The sequence below is a fragment of the Oncorhynchus tshawytscha genome, linkage group LG23, assembly GCF_018296145.1.
Source record: "Oncorhynchus tshawytscha isolate Ot180627B linkage group LG23, Otsh_v2.0, whole genome shotgun sequence".
In the NCBI taxonomy this organism is placed as follows: Eukaryota; Metazoa; Chordata; class Actinopteri; order Salmoniformes; family Salmonidae; genus Oncorhynchus; species Oncorhynchus tshawytscha.
In genome coordinates, this window is record NC_056451.1 from 6842356 (window position 1) to 6867660 (window position 25305).

At 39.0% G+C, this 25305-nt stretch overlaps 1 protein-coding gene and 1 long non-coding RNA gene across 5 annotated transcripts; one reads left to right on the top strand and one right to left on the bottom strand.

Moving 5' to 3' along the window:
* Window positions 1–3831: 3831 nt before the first annotated feature.
* Window positions 3832–23685, bottom strand: LOC112246176 (SH3 domain-containing kinase-binding protein 1). Of its 4 annotated transcripts, none has more exons than XM_024414461.2 (17): window positions 23528–23685; window positions 22193–22350; window positions 21845–21902; window positions 21199–21308; window positions 20143–20233; window positions 19965–20026; window positions 19806–19851; window positions 18661–18755; window positions 17042–17143; window positions 16459–16510; window positions 10059–10109; window positions 9727–9850; window positions 8096–8279; window positions 7156–7209; window positions 6717–6907; window positions 6250–6313; window positions 3832–5928 (listed from the first exon to the last, which is right to left on the bottom strand). In XM_024414461.2, the coding sequence occupies exons 1-17, from the start codon at window positions 23529–23531 to the stop codon at window positions 5896–5898; spliced, it is 1479 nt and encodes a 492-aa protein (XP_024270229.1). In that variant the 5' UTR covers window positions 23532–23685; the 3' UTR covers window positions 3832–5895. The 4 variants fall into 4 exon arrangements, with proteins under 4 accessions (XP_024270229.1, XP_024270230.1, XP_024270228.1 ...); XM_024414462.2 differs by having other exon boundaries at window positions 8096–8261; window positions 21199–21311; XM_024414460.2 differs by having other exon boundaries at window positions 21199–21311.
* Window positions 10078–16908, top strand: LOC112246178. Its single transcript, XR_002952873.2, has 3 exons — window positions 10078–10206; window positions 16442–16540; window positions 16717–16908. It is a non-coding gene; the product is annotated as an uncharacterized LOC112246178 (long non-coding RNA).
* Window positions 23686–25305: the final 1620 nt, after the last annotated feature.

Here is a 25305-nt window from a genome sequence, read left to right on the forward strand (position 1 = left end):
CTTAAATGCTTAATGTATAATCAAGTGTCACACCATATAAAGGGTGGCAGAATGGTCATGCCACAATTTGCAAAGTACCAAATGTGCAGACCTGTTATATCATCACCTTTACTGTATATAGTGACATTTGCATCTACGTAGGGCTTCATCAAGCTGAATAAGTTATTGTATGACTAAATGTGTCAATTGCTATTTTTTTTCTCCATCTGACATGTTATCAATCTCAGTGGTAGTAATTGAGTTGAGTTGAGAATAGAGGTTCTTCAAAGCAAATCTTCCCAGCAGACAATTTCTGGTTACCTTCTTATTCCCAGAACATTAGCAGTTTTGAGAATGTTAAAATGACAACGTTTGACAGAGGTTCCCGGGGACGATCCCATGACATAGCTATAACGTTTTCCCCATTAATGTCTCTGACGTTGTAGTTGTTAACTGTTTGTCGGGTTTGACTCATACCGATTATACGACTGTGAAGAAACACACACAAAAAAATCAATGAATGAGACAAAGAGGAGTTTCAAAACGCTAAGATGAGGAAACTCCAATCAGGATGGACCACACAGAGAAACACAACGCTGTGGGAAAGTTTCTGACTCGCACACCGAGAGGATCTGAACACTGTAGAAGGGGTAAAACAACAACAGCAGCACACGCGCTCTATTCCTCCCCAATGTAATGGGTTAACCCCTTCATGTTGTTCACCGAACCACAGACGATTCTATAGACTAGCATAATCGGGCAATTTTGCAATTGAGAATCAAATCAAAATGACACAAACCATACATCTCTGGAGTTCCATTGTTTCCTTGGAAAAACAAACCATGGCCCTGTTTGAATACTTTAGAAATGCATCCTTCCTTCCTCGTTTCCTGGAGGTAAGCACAGATCTATAAGTGATTGGATAGGTGGATGTAAGGTTACCACCCTATTAGTTACACCAATGCAACCAAGTCAGATCTGTGATTACTTCAAGGAAGATAGGAAGGAATGTACTTTTCTCGCTTGGAGTTTGCCAAAAGGCACCTAACGGATTCTCAGATCATGAGAAACAAGATTCTCTGGTCTGATGAAACCAAGATTGGAAGTAGCAAAATTGATCAGATTTTATTCAATTTTGATTGAATTATTTGGCCTGAATGCCAAGCATCACGTCTGGAGGAAACCTGGCAACATCCCTACGGTGAAGAATGGTGGTGGCAGCATCATGTTGTGGGAATGTTTTTCAGCGGCAGGGACTGAGAGACTAGTCAGGATCGAGGCAAAGATGAACAGAGAAAATTCCAGAGAGCTCCTTGATGAAAACCTGCTCCAGAGTGCTCAGGTTCACCTTCCAACAGGACAATGACCCTAAGCACATGACCCCAAGACAATGCAGGAGTGGCTTTGGGACAAGTCTCTGAATGTCCTTGAGTAGACCAGCCAGAGCCTGGACTTGAACCAGATCAAACATCTCTGGAGAGACCTGAAAAAAGCTGTGGAGCATGTAAAGGGTCTGAATACTTATGTAAATGTAATATTTCGATTTTGTTATTAGCAAACATTTCTAAAAACCTGTTTTTGCTTTGTCATCATGGAGTTGTGTGTAGTTTGATGAGAGGGGGGAATTATTTAATCAATTTTAGAATAAGGCTGTAACCTAACAAAATACATACATACATATACATACACCACCACTCAAAAGTTTGGACACACCTACTCATTCAAGGGTCATCAAGGCAAAGGGTGGCTGCTTTGAAGAATCTCAAACATAAAATATATTTAGATTTGTTTAACACTATTTTGGTTACTTCATGATTCCATATGTGTTATTTCATAGTTTTGATGTCTTCATTATTATTCTACAATGTATAGCAAAAATAAAGAAAAACCCTTGAATGAGTAGGTGTATCCAAATTGTTGACTGGCACTGTACATACATACATACATACATACAGCACATACATATAAATACACGTACATACACTACCGTTCAAAAGTTTGGGGTCACTTAGAAATGTCCTTGTTTTTGAAAGAAAAGCAAATGTTTTGTCCATTAAAATAGCATCAAATAGATCAGAAATACAGTGTAGACTATGTTAATGTTGTAAATGACTATTGTAGCTGGACACAAACGTCTCACAATCGTCAACTGGCAGCTTCATTAAGTAGTACCCACCAAACACCAGTCTCAAAGTCAAGAGTAAAGAGGCGACTCCAGGATGCTGGCCTTCTAGGCAGAGTTGCAAAGAAAAAGCCATATCTCAGACTGGCCAATAAAAATAAAATAATGGCAAGAGAACACAGACACTGGAGGAACTCTGCCTCGAAGGCCAGTATCCAGGAGTCTCCTCTTCACTCTTGACGTTGAGACTGGTGTTTTGCTGCTATTATTTAATGAAGCTGCCAGTTGAGGGCTTGTGAGGCATCTGTTTCTCAAACTAGACAGTCTAATGTACTTGTCCTCTTGCTCAGTTGTGCACCGGGACCTCCCACTCCTCTTTCTTTTCTGGTTAGGGCCAGTTTGCACTGTTCTGTGAAAGAAGTAGTACACGTTGTACGAAATCTTCAGTTTCTTGCATGGAATAGCCTTCATTTCTCAGAACAAGAATAGACTGACGAGTTTCAGAAGAAAGTTCTTTGTTTCTGGCCATTTTGAGGCTGTAATCGTACCCACAAATGCCAATGCTCCAGATACTCAACTCGTCTAAAGAAGGCCAGTTGTATTGCAGTTTTCAGCTATGCTAACATAATTGCAAAAGGGTTTTCTAATGGTTGCTGATAATGGGCCTCTGTACGCCTATGTAGATATTCCATTAAAAATCAGCCATTTCCAGTTACAATAGTCATTTACAACATTAACAATGTCAACACTGTATTTCTGATCAATTTTATGTTATTTTAATGGACAAAACATTTGCTTTTCTTTCAAAATCAAGGACATTTCTAAGTGACCTCAAACTTTTGAACGGTAGTGTATATATATATATACACCTTTTTTTCCTGTATTATTTTCCTCTAACCCTCCCACCTCTCCCCTAATTGGAGTAAACTATTGAAAAAACAACCCTTAGGCTTCTACTTCCAGCTGATACATACTATATACATTTTACAGGAAACAATCTATTTTACAATAGTTATATGTTGTTTGTTTTTAGTCCAATTCTTCCTCTACCCTCAACCTCTCCCATCTATTTCTAATGTTTGACATTTTACATATATTTTTAACTATTCTGTTTCACAAAAGTTCTGAACCTATATAGGAAGGAATGATTGACAAAGGCATTCAACAGTCACCAGTGACAACTGTACATTTTGTGACTTGTGGCTCCTTATCAACGCAATGACACATTTTTAAAAAATGGCTTTGTTGTCATTTCCTGGAGGTTAACCAGCTTATCTATGTAGCTCGTGCCCTCTCCTCATCCCTCATTTCCTCTCCACAGAAGAGGAAAGCTGTTCTCTTTCTGTCCGTATCAGACCCTTTTTTATGAAGGCTAATTTTAGTTTACATTTGACCCTCCTCCAAATCTTATATCTGGCTCCATGCCTCCATGCCGGATACCATTTCTCTCCTCCCAAATCCCTCCTTTTTAACAGTAACTGTTTCCCTTTAAAAAAGAATGTTCTGGACTAATGAAAAGGCTCTCTATTGTCTCTTTGGTTGATTATGGGGTTTCAAGAAGTTGCAAATTGTATGTGTTTAATGGAAATGCCTGTGCTGTAACAGTTATGATTAGTGACCTATCAAATATGTTTCATGAAGTACAGTTTTCAGTTGTCTTTGCAGGTCCATAAGGATGAAGGACCACTTTCAAAAGGCCTTATGTGAAAGAAATGATGAAAATACTGCCGTACCAACAAACCCTATTTATTTACTTTAGTTTATTTCATGTTACACTAGCAGTTTTAGCCCGAGAGGGAATATGCAGTCCAACACACGTATTCAATGCCATTTTTTAAAATAGTTTGTTCCCATGGCAGTTTCAGAAGCCCACTCTCTCTAATGTGTTCCAGATGCTCTCCAGATGTGCTTTCCAGCTCACAGACTTCCCGGGCAGTGCCAGAAGCATGTCGCCAATGCCAAGACGGGGAAACAGATCTATAGGGCTCACTCAAGAGAAGCCAAAGGCCTAAAATGGTAACAACAAATACTGATATCTCATCAAATATCCGACAGTAAATCTCTCCTTGTTTGTCTTCCTTCATCCTCTGTTTTTGTTCATTGTGATGAGTCAACTTGTTTTCAGTTTCAGCATGCTGGTATGCTGCTTTCAGTATGCTAAGTTAATGTTCTGGTGTGACTGACGCAACCACTTTTATCCAGCTGAAAAAGTATAATACCGACATGCTTCACTGGCGGATCACTTAATTTCAGTGTGTTTGTATTTTCAAGGTTTTAATTAGTTTCACTTTACCCTTTATATGACTAATTTAACATTTAGATCACAAGTGTGACCCCCTGGCACCTATTCTTAAAGACACATCCAAAAAAGAGAAAAGGGTTCATTTATACAGAATTAACTTATATAGTTTTGTTTTTGTGGCCTGAAAGCCAACTACAATGCAGCACTGAATTCACAACAGTAGTACGAAGGTGCCTCCCAATGGATGCATGCAGCATTGCAGAATAGTTGCTGAGTCACTGGAGTATTTTGGACAGGTATTATTTTATATTTTATAAAAGAGACATAAAATAGTTACTCTTATATACAATGTTTACACAAAAGATACAAGTAGTTTGTTAAGTTGACTCATGTTCCGCAAACACAGTGCTTCAAAATATTGCAAACACTTGTGCTTCAAAACATGCTCATAAAAATAAGAAATATGCTTTTACAGGAAAATAATCACTGAGAAACATGGCCCACATTCAATGTATCAAACCAGTCGGTTGTTCTTTCAATGAAATATACAATATCATCAATATAAAATAAAACATATTTTCTATCCAAAGGCCGGGATTCAATGCAAGGCAATGAGTGTGCCGTGTTAAAGCACGGCACACTATAACATACTTTTAAAAGTGATTTAGGCTTGGTCCAACGTGTGCAGTGTTTACCATGTAAATATTGGGTGAAAGTCCTTTAAAAGACACATTATCAGTTGTATTGTGCACTGCGCTGTAACCCACCTTGAATTGAATCCCGGCTACAAAGTATTTTGGCCCCCTGATAATTTTGGTCCCTTGCCAATCAAGTCCAGAATGCCCTCAAACAAAATGGAAGACTACAATCTATGTCTGTATTCACTCGTTATCGCAAAAGTATCGCGGAAGGTCCGTGTTAAAATGTAAAGGTATATTTCGGGATTTTGGCAATGAAGCCCTTTATCTATTTCCCCAGAGTCAGATGTACTCAATGTTAGAGGTAGTTTTGTGAGCCAGTGCTAACTAGAGTTAGGCCAATGGCTGGAAGTCTATGGTATCTACTAGCATGCTAGTAGATACTTCCAGTCATTGCACTTACGCTAGTTAGTAATTGCACTAATGCTAATGCTAGTTAGCAGATTCTTTCAAACTGCACATAGAGACATAAAAATGGTATCCACGGGTTCATCTGACGCCGGGGAAGTAGATAAAAGACTTCATTGCCAAAATCCCAAAGTATCCCTTTAAAGGTAATTGCCGATGCAGCGTTTACCTTAAATGCAAACGTTGGAACATTGCCTTTACATTTTTAATCGAGCTATAAAGCGGATCTTCCGTGATACTTCAGAGATACAGATTGATTCCAGCCCTTAATGTGGCCTCAGCTGGTTAATGTGGCCTCAGCAGAGGAAGCAGACATGCATCCTTTCTTTCTTCTCTTGCACTCCAACGCCAGGAACATTTTGAATTTCACTTCAAGTTTGTGTTCAAGGGAATGACATTACAGAGCCTGACTTACATGTACCGCCCGGTCATGGTGTCAGTTAGGATTAATTTTTAGTCCTAAGACCATGTACCTCCTCCTGCACAGGGGAAACATTGTGATAATATTCAGTTAAGTCAAAAGCTTGTGTTTATGCTCCAAACATTGTATGTTCCACTGTATGTTCAAAACAAGTCATGCTAACCTCTCACTATTACAATAACAGGGGAGATTAGCATGTCATGGGGGTATGCTATTTGTGCGATATTTGTGCAATATCTATGTGCTATTTAACAGTCTGCACTTTAACCTCATAGTCATAGTATCATTTCAAATTCAAAGTGCTGGAGTACAGAGCCAAAAGAACAAAAAATGTCACTGTCCCAATACTTTTGGAGCTTACTGTAAATATTCCACATACCTGCAGCGCCACACGTTTGTTTCTCTCGTCTCTCAGTTCCTCTTTCAGTTCCTGTATGTCTCGTCTACAAGGAAAGAACAGAAAATATATCAATCGATGCACTAAGCGGTCAAAGAAGAGTTCGAAAAGGATGGAATGGTTTACATTTTTGGCAGGAGAGATGTAGCCTTGTTAACCCATACTGAATTGTTTCAACAATGGTGAGCCCAGCATTCAGTCTGGTTTAACCAGGCTAGGAGAGGTCTGACTGGAAGTGTGCAGAGACTTTTTCCTGTGTTTCCAGTTTTGCATTTTGCCTTCAGCACCTTCACTAATCGTTTTGTTGGGTGTGCTGTAGATTCTACCTATTATCAAAATAGTTGAAAATAGCTTGGTGGAACAATTGAAGAAACGGGTTAATGTCCCAGATTCCTCAAGAGTTCCCCCTGGTTATCTAGAAGTCTGAATAAATGGGTAATACTACTTACTCATGTCTGTTTTGCAGCAGCTCCAGAACCATCTTCAGCTCCCTGACCTCAGCATGTAGGCTGTCCAGACAAGGCTTCTCCTCCTGGGTTGCCCTGGCCTCCACTACAGCCTTGGGAAGTGCTAGCCTGGAAGGTACTGGATTCTTGGTAGAATGCTCAGGCTTGGATGGTGGTGAATGACTTTCTGAAATCTGCAATGTATAGGCAAGGTATCTCTCAGTTTGATTGTCAAGGGTTGACAGGTCCAGAATTCAAGCCCTTTAAAATCTATTCAATCTCAGTAAGCCTATTTAAAGTCAGTTGTTACTTTGTGGCTAATTTATACTTTGAGAGAGATACATTGCCGTTATGTTAATTTTGTGTTCTATGTACTTGCCAGCAAGGCCTAACATGATGATAGAGTATTCATGTATATGGAATCAAAGTCAATTTTGCAAACCTCCAGCAATTTAAGCAATTTCTCTGCTTCTGTCTGGTCCCTGCCACTCAGAGCCTAGGGTTAGAACAACAACAATGACCTTAATGACGATTTCTTTTTAAGAGTCATTCCTCACATCATGGCCTCACTAACCTTTCATGGCATGCAACTTGTCAAGCCACTTATGAACAGGCCATCTCTCTCTCTGGGCGGGTGAGTTCAGACTTAGTGGGCCAGATGGGCCACGTCATACGAGCGAATAGTCCTCAGGGAAACTCTGGAGGAATGTAATCTAACAGGGGCCACTATTCTCCACTGATATGCCCCTATGACTGTGATGACAATGATTCCTCTAGGCAGATATGTACTTGTGGCATGACATTAGAAAATGACATCAGACTAACCAGGGAATGTATCATCATCTCTATGCTAACCTGGGGTTGTGGGTTCATAATGTCACAACATGATGAGTATTGGGCCACACTGCCCCCCTGTGGTTTCAGAGTGGATGTGGAGTATAGTGTGCACCTTTGGGCAGATAGGGACTGGTAGCGTCATGACAATAGACAAATCAGGGATTGTATCATCATCGCTATGATATCCTAAGGGCTGGGGGGGTCTACTGTCATGCGTCTTGTGATTAAGCCACATTGTCTCCCTGTGGTTTCAGAGGAAACATAACGGTGTGTGGTGTCCATGTTAGGACACACATACGACAATGACACTAACTCAAAGTAACTCTGACAGATTCCATGGATGTGTGACTGTTCTAACATGTGATCTGTCCTAAATCAAATCAAATACCATTATTTTGGTTGCATACACATATTTAGTAAATGTCATTGTGGGTGTAGCGAAATGCTTCTGTTCCTAGTATGTCATAATATGTACACTGTACAGAGGTGCATTCTGTACCATAATAATATTAATAATAATACAATATGGAATATTGTCGCCATACCTGTGGACTGGTGACGAGGGCTGATGGGGGTCGTCTCTGTGGGGGTTTGGCTCTGTTGGCTGTGGGGTGACTCAGTTTCTCAGGGGACACCTCCACTCCGTCAAACTGGTCCGAGTTGCTGTCCTCTGAACATTTTGGTGAAATAGGAAGGAGATCGCCATTGGCTCTAATGGGGGAAAATAGGCTTTTTTTCAGAGAAATTAAACTTTCATTATTTCAGGCCTACACTGGTTGATACATAAGGTAGACCCAAAAATCTATGATGTAAAGAAAGAAAACTGAAACATATGCTTCATTTTCTACAGTTGAGATTTTCTTTTGATGAAAATTGTTGTGGTTTAGTGTGGAAAAAGTGGCATCCTGTTTCCTGTTGCATGTTTTAAGAGGCAGGTGGTGATGTACTGCATATTGAAACCTCAGTGAGTTAATGTTTAGCCAAGCATTAAGACTTCCCCTTTCAACGTCCACACCCTCACTAGAACAAAAAGACGCAATAGCTTTTAATAAAATATACAAACTTGTTTGACCTGATATAATCCAAAGTGAATTTGACAAATAAGCAAAATGCTTTTAGCCAAGGCCACACTATCATTGCATTGCCTGCAACAGTTACTTGGAAAGAACAGTCCGAATGGCTTTTTCTTCTTTGTTTTCCCAGTCGTGTTTGTGTGTGTGTATGTGTGTGTGTGTGTGTGTGTGTGTGTGTGTGTGTGTGTGTGTGTGTGTGTGTGTGTGTGTGTGTGTGTGTGTGTGTGTGTGTGTGTGTGTGTGTGTGTGTGTGTGTGTGTGTGCGTGTGTGTGTTTGTTCAGGAAACAGGAAATGGGCTGCTCTCGTCTGTTTAGGCCCACACTGACTCATCCGAGAGTTTCCAGTGAACCGCTCAAGGTTTGGGAATCCTGGCAATTCAGCATTAAGACATGAAGACTATGTGCTATAGTAACCTAGGCACCAACCAAAACTCTCCTCCACACTCTCCTTCCTTGCCAGTTTAAATAGAATCAACAGTTCCTGTCTTGACAGAGACCTTTTGCTTTTCTTATTAGTGGCTTTTGCAATTATATAACTACTAAGGCTTCCATATGAGTGCCCTATTTGTACATTCTGATCAGTAACACAGTCTGAAAGCAATCCTTCATTTACAAGTCTGAACTATTTACATTCATACTTGATACTATGGAGTGATATTAGTGTCAACATTGGATTAAGCTTGCATTCATGTTGGCACTACTATACCTCCATACTCTACCTAAATAGTTGGTGTTGACTGAGAAAAAATTTAGTTTGAGAAACAGACGCCTCACAAGTTCTCAACTGACAGCTTCATTAAATAGCACCCCGCAAAACACCAGTCTCGATGTCAACAGTGAACAGACGACTCCGGGATGCTGGCCTTCTAGGCAGAGTTCCCCTGTCCAGTGTCTGTGTTCTTTCGTCCATCTTAATCTTTTCTTTTTATTGGCCAGTCTGAGATATGGCTTTCTCTTTTGCAACTCTGCCTAGAAGGTCAGCCTGTTCACTGATCAATTTTATGTTATTTTAATGGACAAAAAAAGGTTTTTCTTTCAAAAACAATGACATTTATAAGTGACACCAAACTTAAAAACAGTAGTGGATATTTAGAATCACGCACTTGCTACTACCAAACTTCAGAGGCTTGTCCTTCACTGGAGGTGGTTGTGCAGGTCTACTTGGAGCAGGGAGCTTGACTTTGGTTGGGGGATTGCTTCTCAGGTCTTTACTCTCTGGTTTCTCATCTGTGCGCACATGTGCACATTTAAGCATTGCTAGTAAGCAAACTGTACTCATATGTACTTATTAACAACACACACACCTTGGTACAATTGTAAAGCCTCATCTCCTCTGTATTTTAAAGTATCATTTAATACAACATCTGGTTAAATGAGACTACAGACACAGTAAAACTGTACTTTAATTGAATGGTATCAACATACTGTATATTACCTTTTGCTTTTGCAGGGCTGCTCTTCTCCATCGCTGAACCCTCTGCCTTGACTAGAAGACCATAAGAGCACAAAATGCACACCATATTATACCCGGCCACAGCTATCTATCTTGCTACTGGTGTGTTGTTCTCTTCGCTACGACAACGGTGAGTGTACATCAGCATCAAGACGCAGACCTCCAGGGTTAATAATTCTCTGCAAAAATGTACTTAGCATAATTTCATTAAAATGCAAATGAATATTCATGTAGCGCAGAAACTTTGTTAATTTTCTTCCATTTGAGTTTGATTAAATTACAACCAGTATAGTGGCATGCGAAGCCAATATTCTGTATGTCATAGGAGCAGGCTAGTTCACAGCTGTGTCCAATAGAATCCTACAGAATCCAACATACTGTAGTTACTGTTCCCAAAAATCTCCCTTGAGAAGGCCTTGGCTTGGAGGGTGGAACTAACTTATCACAAAGGAGATCCCTCAAGTGTGAACAGCTAGGTATAATGGGAGTGTCTTTTGACAAAGCACAATATTCTGCCTTTCAATTACGATTTAGAGTTAACCAAGCAATTATAGTGTTTAATAAAAAAATATATAAAAAAAGATCAACTTGAGTGCAGTTAAGGGAACTGACCACAATACAGCCAAGTCAATAACAACATGAATCTGCATTATAGCTTTTAGCACATCTCTCAAGATACAGAGGAAGAACATGATGAGTGTCATGCTGACATGCAAGACAATAAACCACCAAAAGAGACTGGTGATGATGAATTCCACAGACTGACCAATAGTAAATGAATGGGAATAGAGCCTACCTTCTCAGTTCAAAGCACATGTAAATCTCCCTGACCAAGCCCTTTCACCAATGTGAAGCACTAGAGTTGTTGCAGAGTTGGCTGCTTGGGCCGCTTGTGAAAAGCCACTGTGACAGACAGAGCTCTCTACGGTCCCCCACCCCCTGGCTTCCTCCAAGGCATCTCAGCCAGGTCATGTGACCAACTGTATTACATTCCCCTCTCCATCATGGTGTATGACTTCCTGTGACATAACTGCAACCCCCCAGTGACACTAGACGCCAATGGGGTAGTAGGAGCGATGGGGTGGGGTGGAGGGATTCAAGTGCAGTTTTGAGTTGGGATGATATTATCTCCAAATGACTGTCAGGCCTTTTAATGTTTGAACTCAAACAGCAAGATATGCACGTTTGTTATTGTTCAGCAAGAGCCAGTGCCTCAAAACATCAATCAAAGGGGTCTTGTAGCAATAACAAACTTTTTTGAGTATTTGTGCACAGATTTCATTATTAAAATACATTATGTGATTGAAATATTGCATCTTAATGTTGTGTACTCTTTGTATTCAATTAGAAAGGCTTTATTTATTTAAAGCTGGGACGAAACATCCAGCCTAACAGCTAACTAACAGTTAGCGTCTTAAACACAAGTTGTACCGTCAGCAGAAGTGTGTGTTTGAAGCAAGATCTGGTGCACTTAAACAAAACCTGCATGTGAACCACATCCTGCTATGTGTGCTACTGACAGTCTCAAGATTGGACTCCCACATCCTCTTTACTGTTTTAGGTTAAAAAAACATGTTTTACATGCTGTCTATCTCTCCCCACTGGGAACAAACTGGTTGAATCAACGTTGTTTGAATGTAATTTGTCAGCGTATTGTGACATGGAATCTACATGGAAACGACATTGGATTTGAAAGAAGTAATCCACGTCAACTCTAGTTTTGAGGGTTTACAACCACAGGATTATATCATCACCAAATTTCAACATCAAATATGTCGCATTTGTATCTTTAAAACAATGTCAGATCATTAGGCTAGGCAGCACCTCCTACTGGATAACTTATTTATAGCTCCCCTGTGGTCTCCCATCCAGGGTTTAAACCAAGCCCTGCTTACAGTACCAGCCAAAGGTTTGAACACTCAGAATCATTCAAAGGTTTTTCTTTAGTTAAACTATTTTCCACATTGTAGAATAATAGTGAAGACATCAAAACTATGAAATAACACATATGGAGTCATGTAATAACCAAAAAAATATATATTTTAGATTTTTGCCTTGATGACAGTTTTGCACACTCTTGGCATTCTTTCAACCAGCTTCATGAGGAATGATTTTCCAACCATCTTAAAGGAGTTCCCACATATGTTGGCTGCTTTTCCTTCACTCTGCGGTCCAACTCATCCCAAACCATCTCAATTGGGTTGAGGTCGGATGATTGTGGAGGCCAGGTTATCTGATACAGCACTCCATCAGTCTCCTTCTTGGTCAAATAGCCCTTACACAGCCTGGATGTGTGTTTTGGGTCATTGTCCTGTTGAAAAACAAATGACAGTCCCACTAAGCGCAAACCAGATGGGATGGCTAATTGCTGCAGAATGCTGTGGTAGCCACGCTGATAAAGTGCCTTGAATTCTAAATAAATCACAAAGTGTCACCGGCAAAGCACCCCCACACCATCACACCTCCTCTTCCATGCTTCACAGTGGGAACCACACATGCGGAGATCATCCATTCACTTACTCTGCATCTCACAAAGACACGGCGGTTGGAACCAAAAATCGCAAATTTGAACTCATCAGACTAAAGGACAGATTTCCACCGGTCTAATGTCCATTGCTTGTGTTTCTTGGCCCAGGCAAGTCTCTTCTTCTTACCGGTGTCCTTTAGTAGTGGTTTCTTTGCAGTAATTTGACCATGAAGGCCTGATTCACGCATTCTCCTCTGAACAGTTGATGTTGAGATGTGTTTGTTACTTGAACTCTGTGAAGCATTTATTTGGGCTGCAATCTGAGGCTGGTATCTCTAATGAACTTATCCTCTCTAGCAGAGGCAACTCTGGGTCTTTCTTTCCTGTGGCGTTCCTCACGAGAGCCAGTTTCATCATAGCGCTTGATGGTAGAAACGTTCAAATTTCTTGACGTTTTCCTTATTGACTGACCTTCATGTCTTAAAGTAATGATGGACCGTCATTTCTTTTTACTTATTTAAGCTGTTCTTGCCATAATATGGACTTGGTCTTTTACCAAATAGGTCTATCTTCTGTTTACCACCCCTACCTTGTCACAACACTACTGACGCATTAAGGAAAGAAATTCCACAAATTAACTTTTAACAAGACACACCTGTTCATTGAAATGCATTCCATGTGACTACTTCATGAAGCTAGTTGAGACAATGCCAAGAGTGTGCAAAGCTGTCATCAAAGAAAAGTGTGTCTACTTTGAAGAATCTCAAATGTAAAATATATTTTGATTTGTTTAACGCTTTTTTTCGTTACTACATGATTCCATATGTGTTCATAGTTTTGATGTCTTCACTATTATTCTAAAATGCAGTGGTGGAAAAAGTACTAAGGTAAAGGTACCTTAATAGAAAAGTGAAAGTCACCTAGTAAAATACTACTTGAGTAAAAGTCTAAAAGTATTTGGTTTAAAATATACGTAAGTATCAAAAGTAAATTGAATTTCTGAAATATATTTAAGTATCAAAAGTGAAAGTATAAATAATTTCAAATTCCTTATACTAAGCAAAGCAGACGGCATCGTTTTCTTTCTTTTTTTCCTCCAACACTCAGACCTAATTTACAAATGAAGCATTTGTGTTTAGTGAGTCCGCCAGATCAGAGGCAGTAAGAATGACCAGGGATGTTCTCTTGATAAGTGTGTGAATTGGACCACTTTCCTGTCAAAATGTAACAAGTACTTTTCGGTGTCAGGGAAAATGTATGGAGTAAAAAGTACATTATTTTCTTTAGGAATGTAGTGGTAAAAGTAGCCAACAAACTACTTAAGTAGTACTTTAAAGTATTTTTACTTAAGTACTTTACACTACTGTTACAATGTAGAAAATAGTAAAAAATAAAGAAAAACCCTGGAATGAGTTTGTGTGTCCAAAATTTTGACTGGTACTGTAGCTATGTAATTCATCACTGACTATTACCAATGTGCTATCATGAGAATGATGGTCGAGTGTTCTCCACTTAGAAAATAAATAGATTCGTTGTTGCTATCAAAGTCATTCCAAAGGGTAGGTTTAACAGAGCAAATGAAATCTGACCATACTTTACCACTCATTTAACATCAATGATGCTATTTATGCCTATAGCATTTGCAAAGTCATCAACAGCTCTTGTTGCTTATGGTTTCAAGCTCTAGTTGATTTCAAATGTAATGTAGAATTGAATTGTGGTTCGTTGTCAACGCAACCAAATATTAACATTTGAAGGAGAGTTTTTGCTTTGCTTCCATCTGTGCGACTGACTCAAGATGACTTAATTCCAGTTTGTCTGATATGTTGGATTCACGACTCCATCTCAACCAAAAATCTAAGTTAAAAAGAATAGGATTAAATCAAATCAATCTTCATTTAGTGCATTTAAATTTTTATTTTATTTTATTTAGTCCTATTTTTAAATGTAGATGTTTGGTTGAGATAGAGATGTGAATATGACATATCAATTATTAATTTGTAGACAAACTGGAATTAAAGTCAGAAGTCAGTGGCACAGATGGATCTATCCAGGAGTTGACAACCAAACACAATATCATTTTTGAAATATAATAAATGAACTTCTCGACAAGTTAACAAATATGTTGGATTCACATCTCCAATTCAAAAATAAAAGTTAAAGAATGGGATTAAGCCAGTGGCTCAGATGGTACTATCCAAGAGGTAGATGCATCTCTTTTAAATGTTAATGTTTGGTTGCGTTGTCAACCAAGCACAATTCAATATTACTTTTTTAATACAGTAAAAGTTAAGTCTATCTTACAAACGAATGTAACATTCATCCTTATAATGATTAACTCATCCTCGGCCACTGAGGTTACTGTAACTACACATTTCTTCTTATGTAATCATATGTTCAAGATTGCATGCATAAGTTGTCGCAGGTCTGTGGAGAGCTTCACAATAGCTATAATCATCTGTTCAGAATCACGCCATTGAAAACGTATTATCGACATTGAAATGATGTGATGTTCCCAGTGGGTCTATTCCTTCGTTGAACAACATGCAGTCATCAAAATGTTGAGACTAAATATACCACATATTAAAATGCTAGCACTTCAGGCCAAGAGAGGTCAACTTGAAACATTTGAACAGCTTTGAAACTTCAACAATGAACAATCATTTATGCTACCCAACTTCGTTGTATGATGCATAGCTATAGATAATTGAGAGGCAATAAAAAACTAGTATCTGAAATAGGGACGATTGGGAGCTTCCATTAATATCACACAAACCACATTTTAGATTGTCAAAGTATCTAACCTGTTACCGGTTACATCCGTGAATTTAATATAGGTGTGGTTGTGTGAATTTGACGCCAAAATAGCTGAGTATTCTGGGGCTTTCCTGCATTATATTGATCTTTAAGGGGGGAGGTTTCACTTACATAAGATTTGCCTATGTAGTCTGGACTGAAGAAATGTGAGTGTGTCTGTGGTCTGGTTTGCTAATAAAAACCTCAGTGTGGTTCAGTTACAGACAGCCGACAGACGGGCAGAGTGAATGTTAGCACAAGGCCATTATGAATCATCATCCTAGATTCAAAGTGTTGATGTCATAACTTTTTTGGAGAGAATCATATGATGGTCTCTGTGAAGTAGCCAAGATCCTGATGTGGTTTCAGTCTTTGCAGGATTTCCTGTAGGTCTTCATGGGTGTTAAGGTTCTGGATGTTTTGGTTGAGTAGAGAGGAGGTGAGGTGTCTCCCTGAGCCATTGTCACTCAATTTTAAAAGCTACTGTAACTTGACCATTAGGGTCACCATACTCCCTCAACCTGAGTACAGTATTACATGTTTTGTAACATGCCTATGTTAATGTCTGTTTTCCATCTACAAGAACAGTATCTTTAAAATACAAAGACCTTGATTTGGAAATATTCAGGAAGCCATTTGGACCACACAAAATCATCTCATATTCGGCTGCTAAAACAACAACCTCACACACCCTAAAACATGAACACCGTGCCAGACTGAACACCGTGCCAGACTGAACACCGTGCCAGACTGAACACCACCGCAGACGAAAACAGTAGCAACCCTAGCCATTTCATTGTGTGAGAATTCTCTAATTCAGCTCCCATTAGCATCTCTAAATCATATTGGTGTTCATATTGGTGTGTCACAGACCATAGAATTAGGAATTAAAATACTAATACACTAATACTAATTATAATAGTAATTTATTGTGAGCTCTATGGGTGTCACAGTATGTTTTGTTGCACCAGCTATTCTGTTAAACCTCAAAAGCTCCATCGTCAGCATCTAAATCACAAGACATTCTGTACTGTCATATTGGTATCATGGATTAACTGGTGTAACCGTATATCCTGTTGCACTGGACTCTTTGTTAAAACAGGAAATTGCTGTCTTTACCTGAGCGTCTTTCCGTGCCACGGCGCGCAGGTGGTTGGCTGGTGCTCCCAGACTGGAGGAAAAGGGATGGAAAACACAACAGGTTGTCTCAGTCTCTCTTTACTGGCTATTTGCAGTAACACACACCCACTGATTAGAGCACCCAGTGATGCGAGCGGCCATTCGTATTGTCTTGTATTGCTTTATAACATGTTTTAAATATATACATATATATAAAATGAATACAATTAAAATTAAACTAACACACTCTTTCCACAGGCAGAAATGTTTGTCAGTGACTCCTAAACTGCGGATGTTGAAGAGATCTTTGAGTCAGAAACCTTTATAAGTTAGTTATATAAGAAAGACCTGACTGGAAATGTCTTTTTCTTTTTATGTCAGTCAACTGTAGATGAAGGGCTTTGTTTTTATTGACCTGTTTTATTGACCTGTCTAATAAATAGCTCATGTTCATTACTGGTTGGTGTCATAGCTGCTTAGGTCAGTGTAATGTAATGGCTAAAACCACCTGGAATGTGTGGGGGGGAATTCCCATTCACAGGGCTACAGCAGGACTATTGCTGAGAACGTTTCCCTCACTCACTTGGAGACCATCTGTCGTCGGTATCACCATGACAAAGTTGTCGGGGAAAAAACCTCTGCGTCCGTTCATCTCTCCCTCCCACCAGCCCTCGTCCTCTGTTTCCTTCAGAAGGAGACATTGTGTAAAGAGCAACTCAAAAAACTACACATATTTCAAAAAACGACAATGTCCATGAGGACCATGGTCATTGCCCACAGTGGACACTAATATTTGATCTTCAAAGTGATCATAAACCTTATAAACCTTCCACTTATAATTTGGCAGTGTGGAAAAAAGTACTCAATTATCATACTTGAGTAAAAGTAAAGATTCCTTAAAAGAACATTTCTCAAGTAAAAGTAAAGGTCACCCAGGAAAATACTACTTGAGTAAAAGTCTAAAAGTATACGGTTTTGAATATACTTAAGTACAGTGGTGGAAAAAGTATTCAAAAGTAAAAAGTAAAAGTTAATGCTAAACCTCAAAGTCCTTATTTTTTGCGAACCAGACGGCACGATTCTCTCTTTGATATATACAGTACAAGTCAAAAGTTTGCACCTACTCATTCAAGGGTTTTTCTTTATTTTTTTGTACAGTTTTCTACATTGTAGAATAATAGTGAAGACATCAAAACTATGAAATAACACATATGGAATCATTTTGGAACCAAAAAAAATGTAATGATGGACTGTCGTTTCTCTTTGCTTATTTGAGCTGTTCTTTTCATAATATGTGGGGCTTTTTTCTGTATACCACACCTACCTTGTCACAACACAACTGATTGGCTCAAACGTATTAAGAAGGAAAGATATTCCACAAATGAACTTTTAACAAGGCATTAATTTAAATTAATTCCTGGTGACTACCTCATGAAGCTGGTTGAGAGCATGCCAAGAGTGTGCTAAGCTGTTATCAAGGCAGAGGGTGGCTACTTTGAAGAATCTCAAATACAAAATATATTTTAATTTGTTTAACACTTTTTTGGTTACTACATGATTCAATATGTGTTATTTCATAGTTTTAATGTCCTCACTATTATTCAACAATGTAGAAAATAGTAAAAAAATTAAGAAAACCCCTTGAATGAGTAGGTGTGACAATACATTATTTTGATACTGTACATGCGTGAATTGGGCGACATTATTGTCCTACCATGAACATTCGAAATGTAACAAATACTTTTGGTTGTCACGGAAAATGTATGGGAGTAAAAAGTACACATTTTCTTTAAAAATGTATTGGAGTAAAGTTGTCAAAAATATAAAAAGTAAAGTAAAGTACAGATACCCCCAAAAACGACTTAAGTAATACTTTAAAGTATGTTTACTTAATTTAGTTACTTTACACCACTGTAATTTGGAATATAATTTATACCATCAGATTTTTGGATGTTTTCCCCACTTATGTAATTGTGCATGCTTTGTCGTCTAGTGGCACATATTTTCACGGAATTGCTCACAAGTCACTTAACAGGTTTGTCTGGTTGAAGAGGAGTAAAAATATTTATGAAATTGTATAACCATGTTTATACTAGTCCAAAACTGGAGCAGAATATCCTTGATTTTGGTCCCAAAAGGCATAAAGTCATGAAGGTACAGTATATTGCATTGGGGAACATGGATGACAGAATTCGTACAAACCTTGGTGATGATTGTAACAATGTCTCCCTTCTTTAGATTTAACTCATCCTCGGTCACGGCTGGATAGTCGAACATGACTTGACAACATTCCTTCACTGAGTAGACATAATAGAGAAGGGAGTGTTATATAGAGAACCTAAGCAATGCATTGTGGTTGTAAGATCATGTTGAACAGACGCTGACAGTAATTTATCACAATACCTCATCATGACCAGGGGTAGGAAAAGTACCCAATTGTCATACTCAACTAAAAGTTTAGTCACCTCGTAAAATATTACTTGAGTAAAAGTCTAAAAGTATTTGGTTCTAAATATACTTAAGTATCAAAAGTAAAAGTACAATTATAAATCATTTCAAATTCCTTATATGAAGCAAACTAGATGGCACCGTTGTCTTGTTTTTAAAAGGTGAAGATAGCAAGGGGTACACTCCAAAATACATCATTTACAAACAATGCATTTGTGTTTAGTGAGTCTGACAGATCAGAGGCAGTAGGGATGACCACTTGGACCATTTTACTGTCCTGCTAAGCACTCAACATGTAATGAGTACTTTTGGGTGTCAGGGAAAATGTATGGAGTAAAAAGTACATTATTTTCTTTAGGAATGTAGTGAAGTAAAAGTTAAAATTGTCAAAAATATAAATTGTAAAGTAAAGATACCCCAAAAAACTACTTAAGTAGTACTTTAAAGTATTTTTACTGAAATATGAGATTAACCTGTTTAGCCTGTTTGAACCATTGACTTTTTTCCACATGAAACTGTGACATCAGGCCAGGGTGAACGTCAAAGTTTCTGTGGGCCAACACCCACATAGCGTATTAGGTAAACTGTGGGAATTACTGGCAGTCACATGCCAATGATGTGGCTGTCTATTATTTGTGGACACCTGCCTAAGTGGTAGTTTGGTCCAAAAATAGAACACTTGTCACAAGCAGAGGTCTCACTGTTGTTGTAGTACATCAGAACATGTCTATATTCAGCAGAGACATTGCTTTGCAGTTTCATTCAATGTATCAAAAAGCCTCTCCCACAAGGAGGAATTTGATGAGGGGTACAAGGATGGACCTTTTATTTTACAATTTAAAATGTCCACTCATTTATACGACATACATAAAGTAGGAATAAGAACTATAAAAACGTACCATTTTTTGTTTTGTTCCTAACACTCGTCCTCTGAGGTAGCTTTGTCTTAACAAAAAAAAAAAAAATGTATTAAATTCATCAATGGCATCTCGCACCTACGTTTTCAGGAGAAAAACATCCCATGTGTATTGTATTTTGATTTATCTTGCATTCCATACCTCTTTACTAAACATTGTATCTGAGAGTTTGGGTCTGGTTTTGCTCTCGTTATGCTTGACATCTGAAAAAGATTGAGAAGGAAGTTCTATAAGGGTATATTGATTCAAGTCCACTCTCAGAACATGTACAGTAACTCAGCAATGCAAAAAAAAACAAAAAAACATTTGAAAATCCCACCTTTTGGAGAGACAAATATCTCTTTGGTGAAGTTTGATGGAAATGCTCCCACTTTACCACTTTTCATTCCCATCCACCACCCATCTTCAATCTATCAGGTGTTAGAAGAGAGAGAAGAAAAAAGAAGAGAAACAGAAATATAAGAATAGCACCGTGTAACAGAGAATGTTTCACCAATCATCCACATGCATAGGAATTCTCAAAACAGGTTTGGTCAGCATAGTGTTTACAGATGTAGGATCTTAATTTGATCGCCCGGTTGCAGGAGAACATTTCCAGGAAATGTACAACTCTGAGTGTGTTTGAGGTTTAAAAAGGTGTCTGAAGTTTGTAATTTGTTGTGAAATATCCATGAATTATAATCCACATCAGTGGAGAGGCTATATGAGGGGAGGACGGCTCATAATAATGTTTGGAACGGTGAAACCATTACCACGAGACCATGCTCCCCAATGAAGGTGCCACCAACCTCCTGTGATCCACATAATAACCATAATTTCCTGTTACTGCTGCAGGATTATTTTCCTGCTGTAGCAAACTGGCTCAAATGAAGGGCCTACATCTGCACACACCTCAGAGTAAAGTTGTTATGTGTGTGAGAAACGTGATTTCTTCTGGATAATCTTGGGGAAATATCACAATGAATATGCATTGCTGGAAGTGTCTGTGCGACTATTTGTTTTTCTGAGCTTTTGGAGGGGTGACATTTTAATATCATATCTAGCTAGACAAACAAGATAAATGATTTGTGGTTGTTTCCTCATACTCATGAATGTGCCATTAGAGATATGATACAAAGAAAGTAAATATGATATGCCACTCCAATTATGAAGTAAAAACATAAACATATCCTTCTAAAGAGAGCAGCTAATGTTCTCTCCAACAAACCTACAACTAATTTACACTGACACTATAGCAGGGGTCTCAAAATAATTTGGTTCTAGGGCCTCGTTAAATTGTCTTGTGGGATATTTGTTGGAGATTCCTCCTCTAGTATGTTTACAAGTGTTTTCCCATCTATTGATAGCGTCAGTAATGATAAAAGCAGCACTTTACCTCTCTGAGGATCTCAATGGTCTCCCCGACAACCAGCTCCAGCTCGTCCTCATTCAAGGGACTGTAGGCAAAGGCCACCTCACACTTCCTTGTTTGCTTAATCATCCTTGCTGCTTGAACAAAGCATTGTACCAGCCACAAGATTAGTCAGATTAGTCAATTAGTTCTTATTTTTCTAAAGTAATAGTTAAAACTAATGATAAATAGAAATTCAGTAGAGAAATGTAGAAGTCAACAAATACAGAAGTCTCAACATGATCACTTATAGACTCCAGACTCAGAGCATGACTAGAAGAATTGAAGCTTTGTCGTGTTGTAACAAATTGAGTCCCTCAAAGGGACTGTGCCTTAACAGTAGACTGTGTGGTTTTTAATCGGTTCCTTCTTTGTACATTATAATTAAGCTTGGTGCTAGCAGGCGAGGCTGTATATCTGCACGAGGCCTTTAATGACTTGTTTGAGCCTGTCGTGCTGACAAAGTGTGCGTGTATCTCGATGGGCACGAACCAAAACACTGCCACATTTCAGTACAAAACAGGGTTTGTGTTTGATAGACTGGGAAAAATATCTGGATCCAAGTTATGGGAAACACATTAAACAGAGTGACATGGTAGTGGAGGTTTAAAGCCATTGGAGAGTGACATACATTTCCGTATGCTTCTTGGTTCCCTCTTGCTGTCACCGATCAAATACACTGGCACCTCCTGTGTGGGAAATAAAAGATACAGACACATACAATGAAAAAGCTAACGAGTCAAGTAATACAGTATACAACGGGTAGTTCATGAAAATGCACAAACAGTAGGCTGATCAGAGATGTGGTCAAACCGATTTCAAATCAGTCAAGGAAGGAAGTAAACTGAAATGATGGAATTTCAGTTCCTTGACAGAATATCATTTCATCTGACTTCCTTTGTTGACTGAATTGAGATGGTGTTAATCCTAATCCTGGGACTGAAGGCATGAAGGCAAACTCTTGATGGACATAACGTACCTTGACGAAGTTAGAGGGGAAGATGCCCCTCTTGCCCCTCAGTTCCCCCTCCAGCCAGCCCTCCTCGCTGGCATTGGAGACACTCGTCACTACGTCTCCCACCTGCACCGTCATCTCATCTCCCATTGTGCCCTCAAAGGCTATCAGCACCAGCACCTCTGAGACACACAAATAGGGGAGGAGGGGGAAGAGAATATGATGTTGCAAGTTTCATTCTCTTTTCAAACAGACCTAACAACATTGCTTGAGGAACTGCAGTTAATTAGAGTCATTTAACAAATAATGTGGCCCAACATTTAGAAGGTTAACACCATAGTCTGGTAACTCAAACACATAGGGAGGAGGAGAGAGATTACGTGGACCCTTTTCACACTATTGTGCTGATCCAAACCGTACTGTGCTGGCATGGATATTGCCTTTCACCTTTGTCCTCTCTAGCATGGTTTTGGCAACTATGGTGGGTATATAACCAGCTTGTTTGACTCAGCTTGGCTGCATAGTGAGAGAAGGGTAATGGTATTGCGAGATTATTTGGACTCATTAGACAGGTAATGTGCCCCAACATCTAGAACGGCAATGCTTGTTTCAACAGGCTATGTGGTATGTTCCATGCAAGGCTGGAGGAGAGTAGTAGAGTTGCAATGGACAACAATGTGATATCAAGATTATTGTGCTTGGAACATACAGCAAATCATAGGCAAGAAAAGCTTTTGTTTTTTCTGACTAAAGGCCTTTGTAAACCAAATCAGTCTCCTGTAGCATATTTGTGTTTGAACAACATGTATAGGTATGTAAACCAAGGTTACAGTACAGTACTGGGGCAGCAAAATGGATATCAAACATTACAGTTTGGAATTTGCCCTGGGATAGTGAAAAGATTTCTGTTCAAGTAGTTTTTATTACCACACACACCCATTGCCTACACACCCATTATCCACTGCTAGTACTAGTGCTAACCTGTTTACCTGGCTTTAGGCATTTATGTCAATGTTAGCTATGAAGCAACCCTGCAACACCAAATGCAAAAGTATAGTGGACACCCAGAGACCTACTACCCCTTTGTTTTCTGGATAATAAAGAAGAAAGATCATTATCTCTGTTGTCTGTTTAATGACAAAGAGGGTGTATAATCTAGACACACGAACAGGCTCTGGTATACTAAAACCACCTCCACTCGCAACTATTATTTGGGAATACAAAATGACCATGCATTTTCTAAACTATAGTTCTTGACAATTGCCCTGAGCATAACTGATTGATTGACAGACATTGTAAACATTCCCCAAAACCCTTCTAGACCCTGCTGAATGGACCACACAGTTACAACCCACTTACCCATGACTTCTTAGAAAGCTTTACTCTCTCTTCTAGGCGTTTATGTAAATCCTCTTCAGAGGACAGACAGACACCTCATGCTACAGAGGGAGAACTGAAAGAAAGTATTGCCCAAGAAGCAAAGCTATATATGGCTAGCCAGGGCCCTCCTTCCCTCTAGTCATTCATTAACATCTACTTCGGCTAGTCATGACAAGCCACCAGCCAGGAGGACGACGGGTCAGAGAGAGCAAGCGAGAGAGTAAGAGGAGAGAGAGCAGGTGGGACAGGTTTCTATTTGGAGAGAGACGATAGGCAAGGGTGAAAAAGAACATGGCCACATATTTTCAGCTGTAAAAGTAACTGTCATACATTGTATGGGAAAGAAACAAGACAGTCACAATATGTCAATGTGACGTAATGATGTGTGTACTGTGTGTGTGTACCCCTTACGGTAGAATAGGTGTCCATTCATAGAGAAGCTTACATTGGAGATGGCAGATTTCGGGGTGGCAGGGTAGCCTAGTGGTTAGAGCGTTGGACTAGTAGCCCCAAAAAGTTGCAAGTTCAATTCCCCCAGCTGACAAGGTACAAATCTGTTGTTCTGCCCCTGAACAGGCAGTTAACCCACTGTTCCTAGGCTGTCATTGAAAATAAGAATTTGTTCTTAACTGACTTGCCTAGTTAAATAAAGGTAAAATAAATTTATAAAATAAAAGATAAGATAACAAGCATGCTTGAATTGCATTACTCTCTCAAGGTATTGAAAATGTGTCTTGGAGGCTCCAGGCGGTAATATGTGAAAATGTTCATCCTCCATTGCTAATACTGTTTTACCACATCGAATGGTTTCCCGTTAAATATTATCTAGCTCATGTTTACTCATGTTGACCTATATCGTCACAGAAAGAATACTACAGCAACAGGATTGAAATGTTTAGTCCATAACGTTGATTAAATGGTGGCTAGGCTATTAGCTGGCCTAAAGTAGGCTATGTGAACGTGCAATACTGTTAAAGACGTCCTACAGCGATTTTGAACTTTTCCTGTTGAAGAGCGATATCCCAAGCATAAATACAGTAAAGTACACACACTAAAGGGTAACTGCAAACTTCAAGGAGTAGGGCATTCAAGGAGTTGGTTTGATGGGAATCTGTGGATGTCAACAGCCGCTTGAGGAACAATAGAGTAAAAGAGAAAAGGCCCACCGTGTGCTATGTCATGTAAATCAGGTGTTAAATGAGGTGAAAAGGAAACTGGAGTGCCAGCTGTGTTTTAGAGTGGGGTTTCAGTGAATTTACGGAAATGATGAAGCTTATCTGCAGCGCAGGAAAATTCTCAGTGACAAAGAGGGATCGAATTAAGATCCTACATCTGTAAAATCAAAGCTTTCACCACTTCTCTTCCCTATACACAGAATGCAGTAATGAAAGTGAGTATAACGACTTATACATCTCTGCACTTTTGTGTCTTTTGTGTCTAGTGCATGTACTGTGTGGCTCTTACAACCTTACCTTTCCAGTACAGTATAGACAGGTGTCAATAATGTAAATGTTAGATTTTCAACTCCTTATTGAATAAAGATACTGTACATAAAATCAGCAACACAGAATTACATTTAACAGATGTTAAATTAACCAAAGTTCTTTTTAATTTACATCTGGAAAACATTGGCTACAGGAACCATTTAAAAACGTTATTGCCCCCAACCACATAGAATTGAACATGAATGTGTCAACCACAATGTTTATCATGCACATTAAAGAGTGCACCCCACACAGTCTACTCTGCAATCCAAA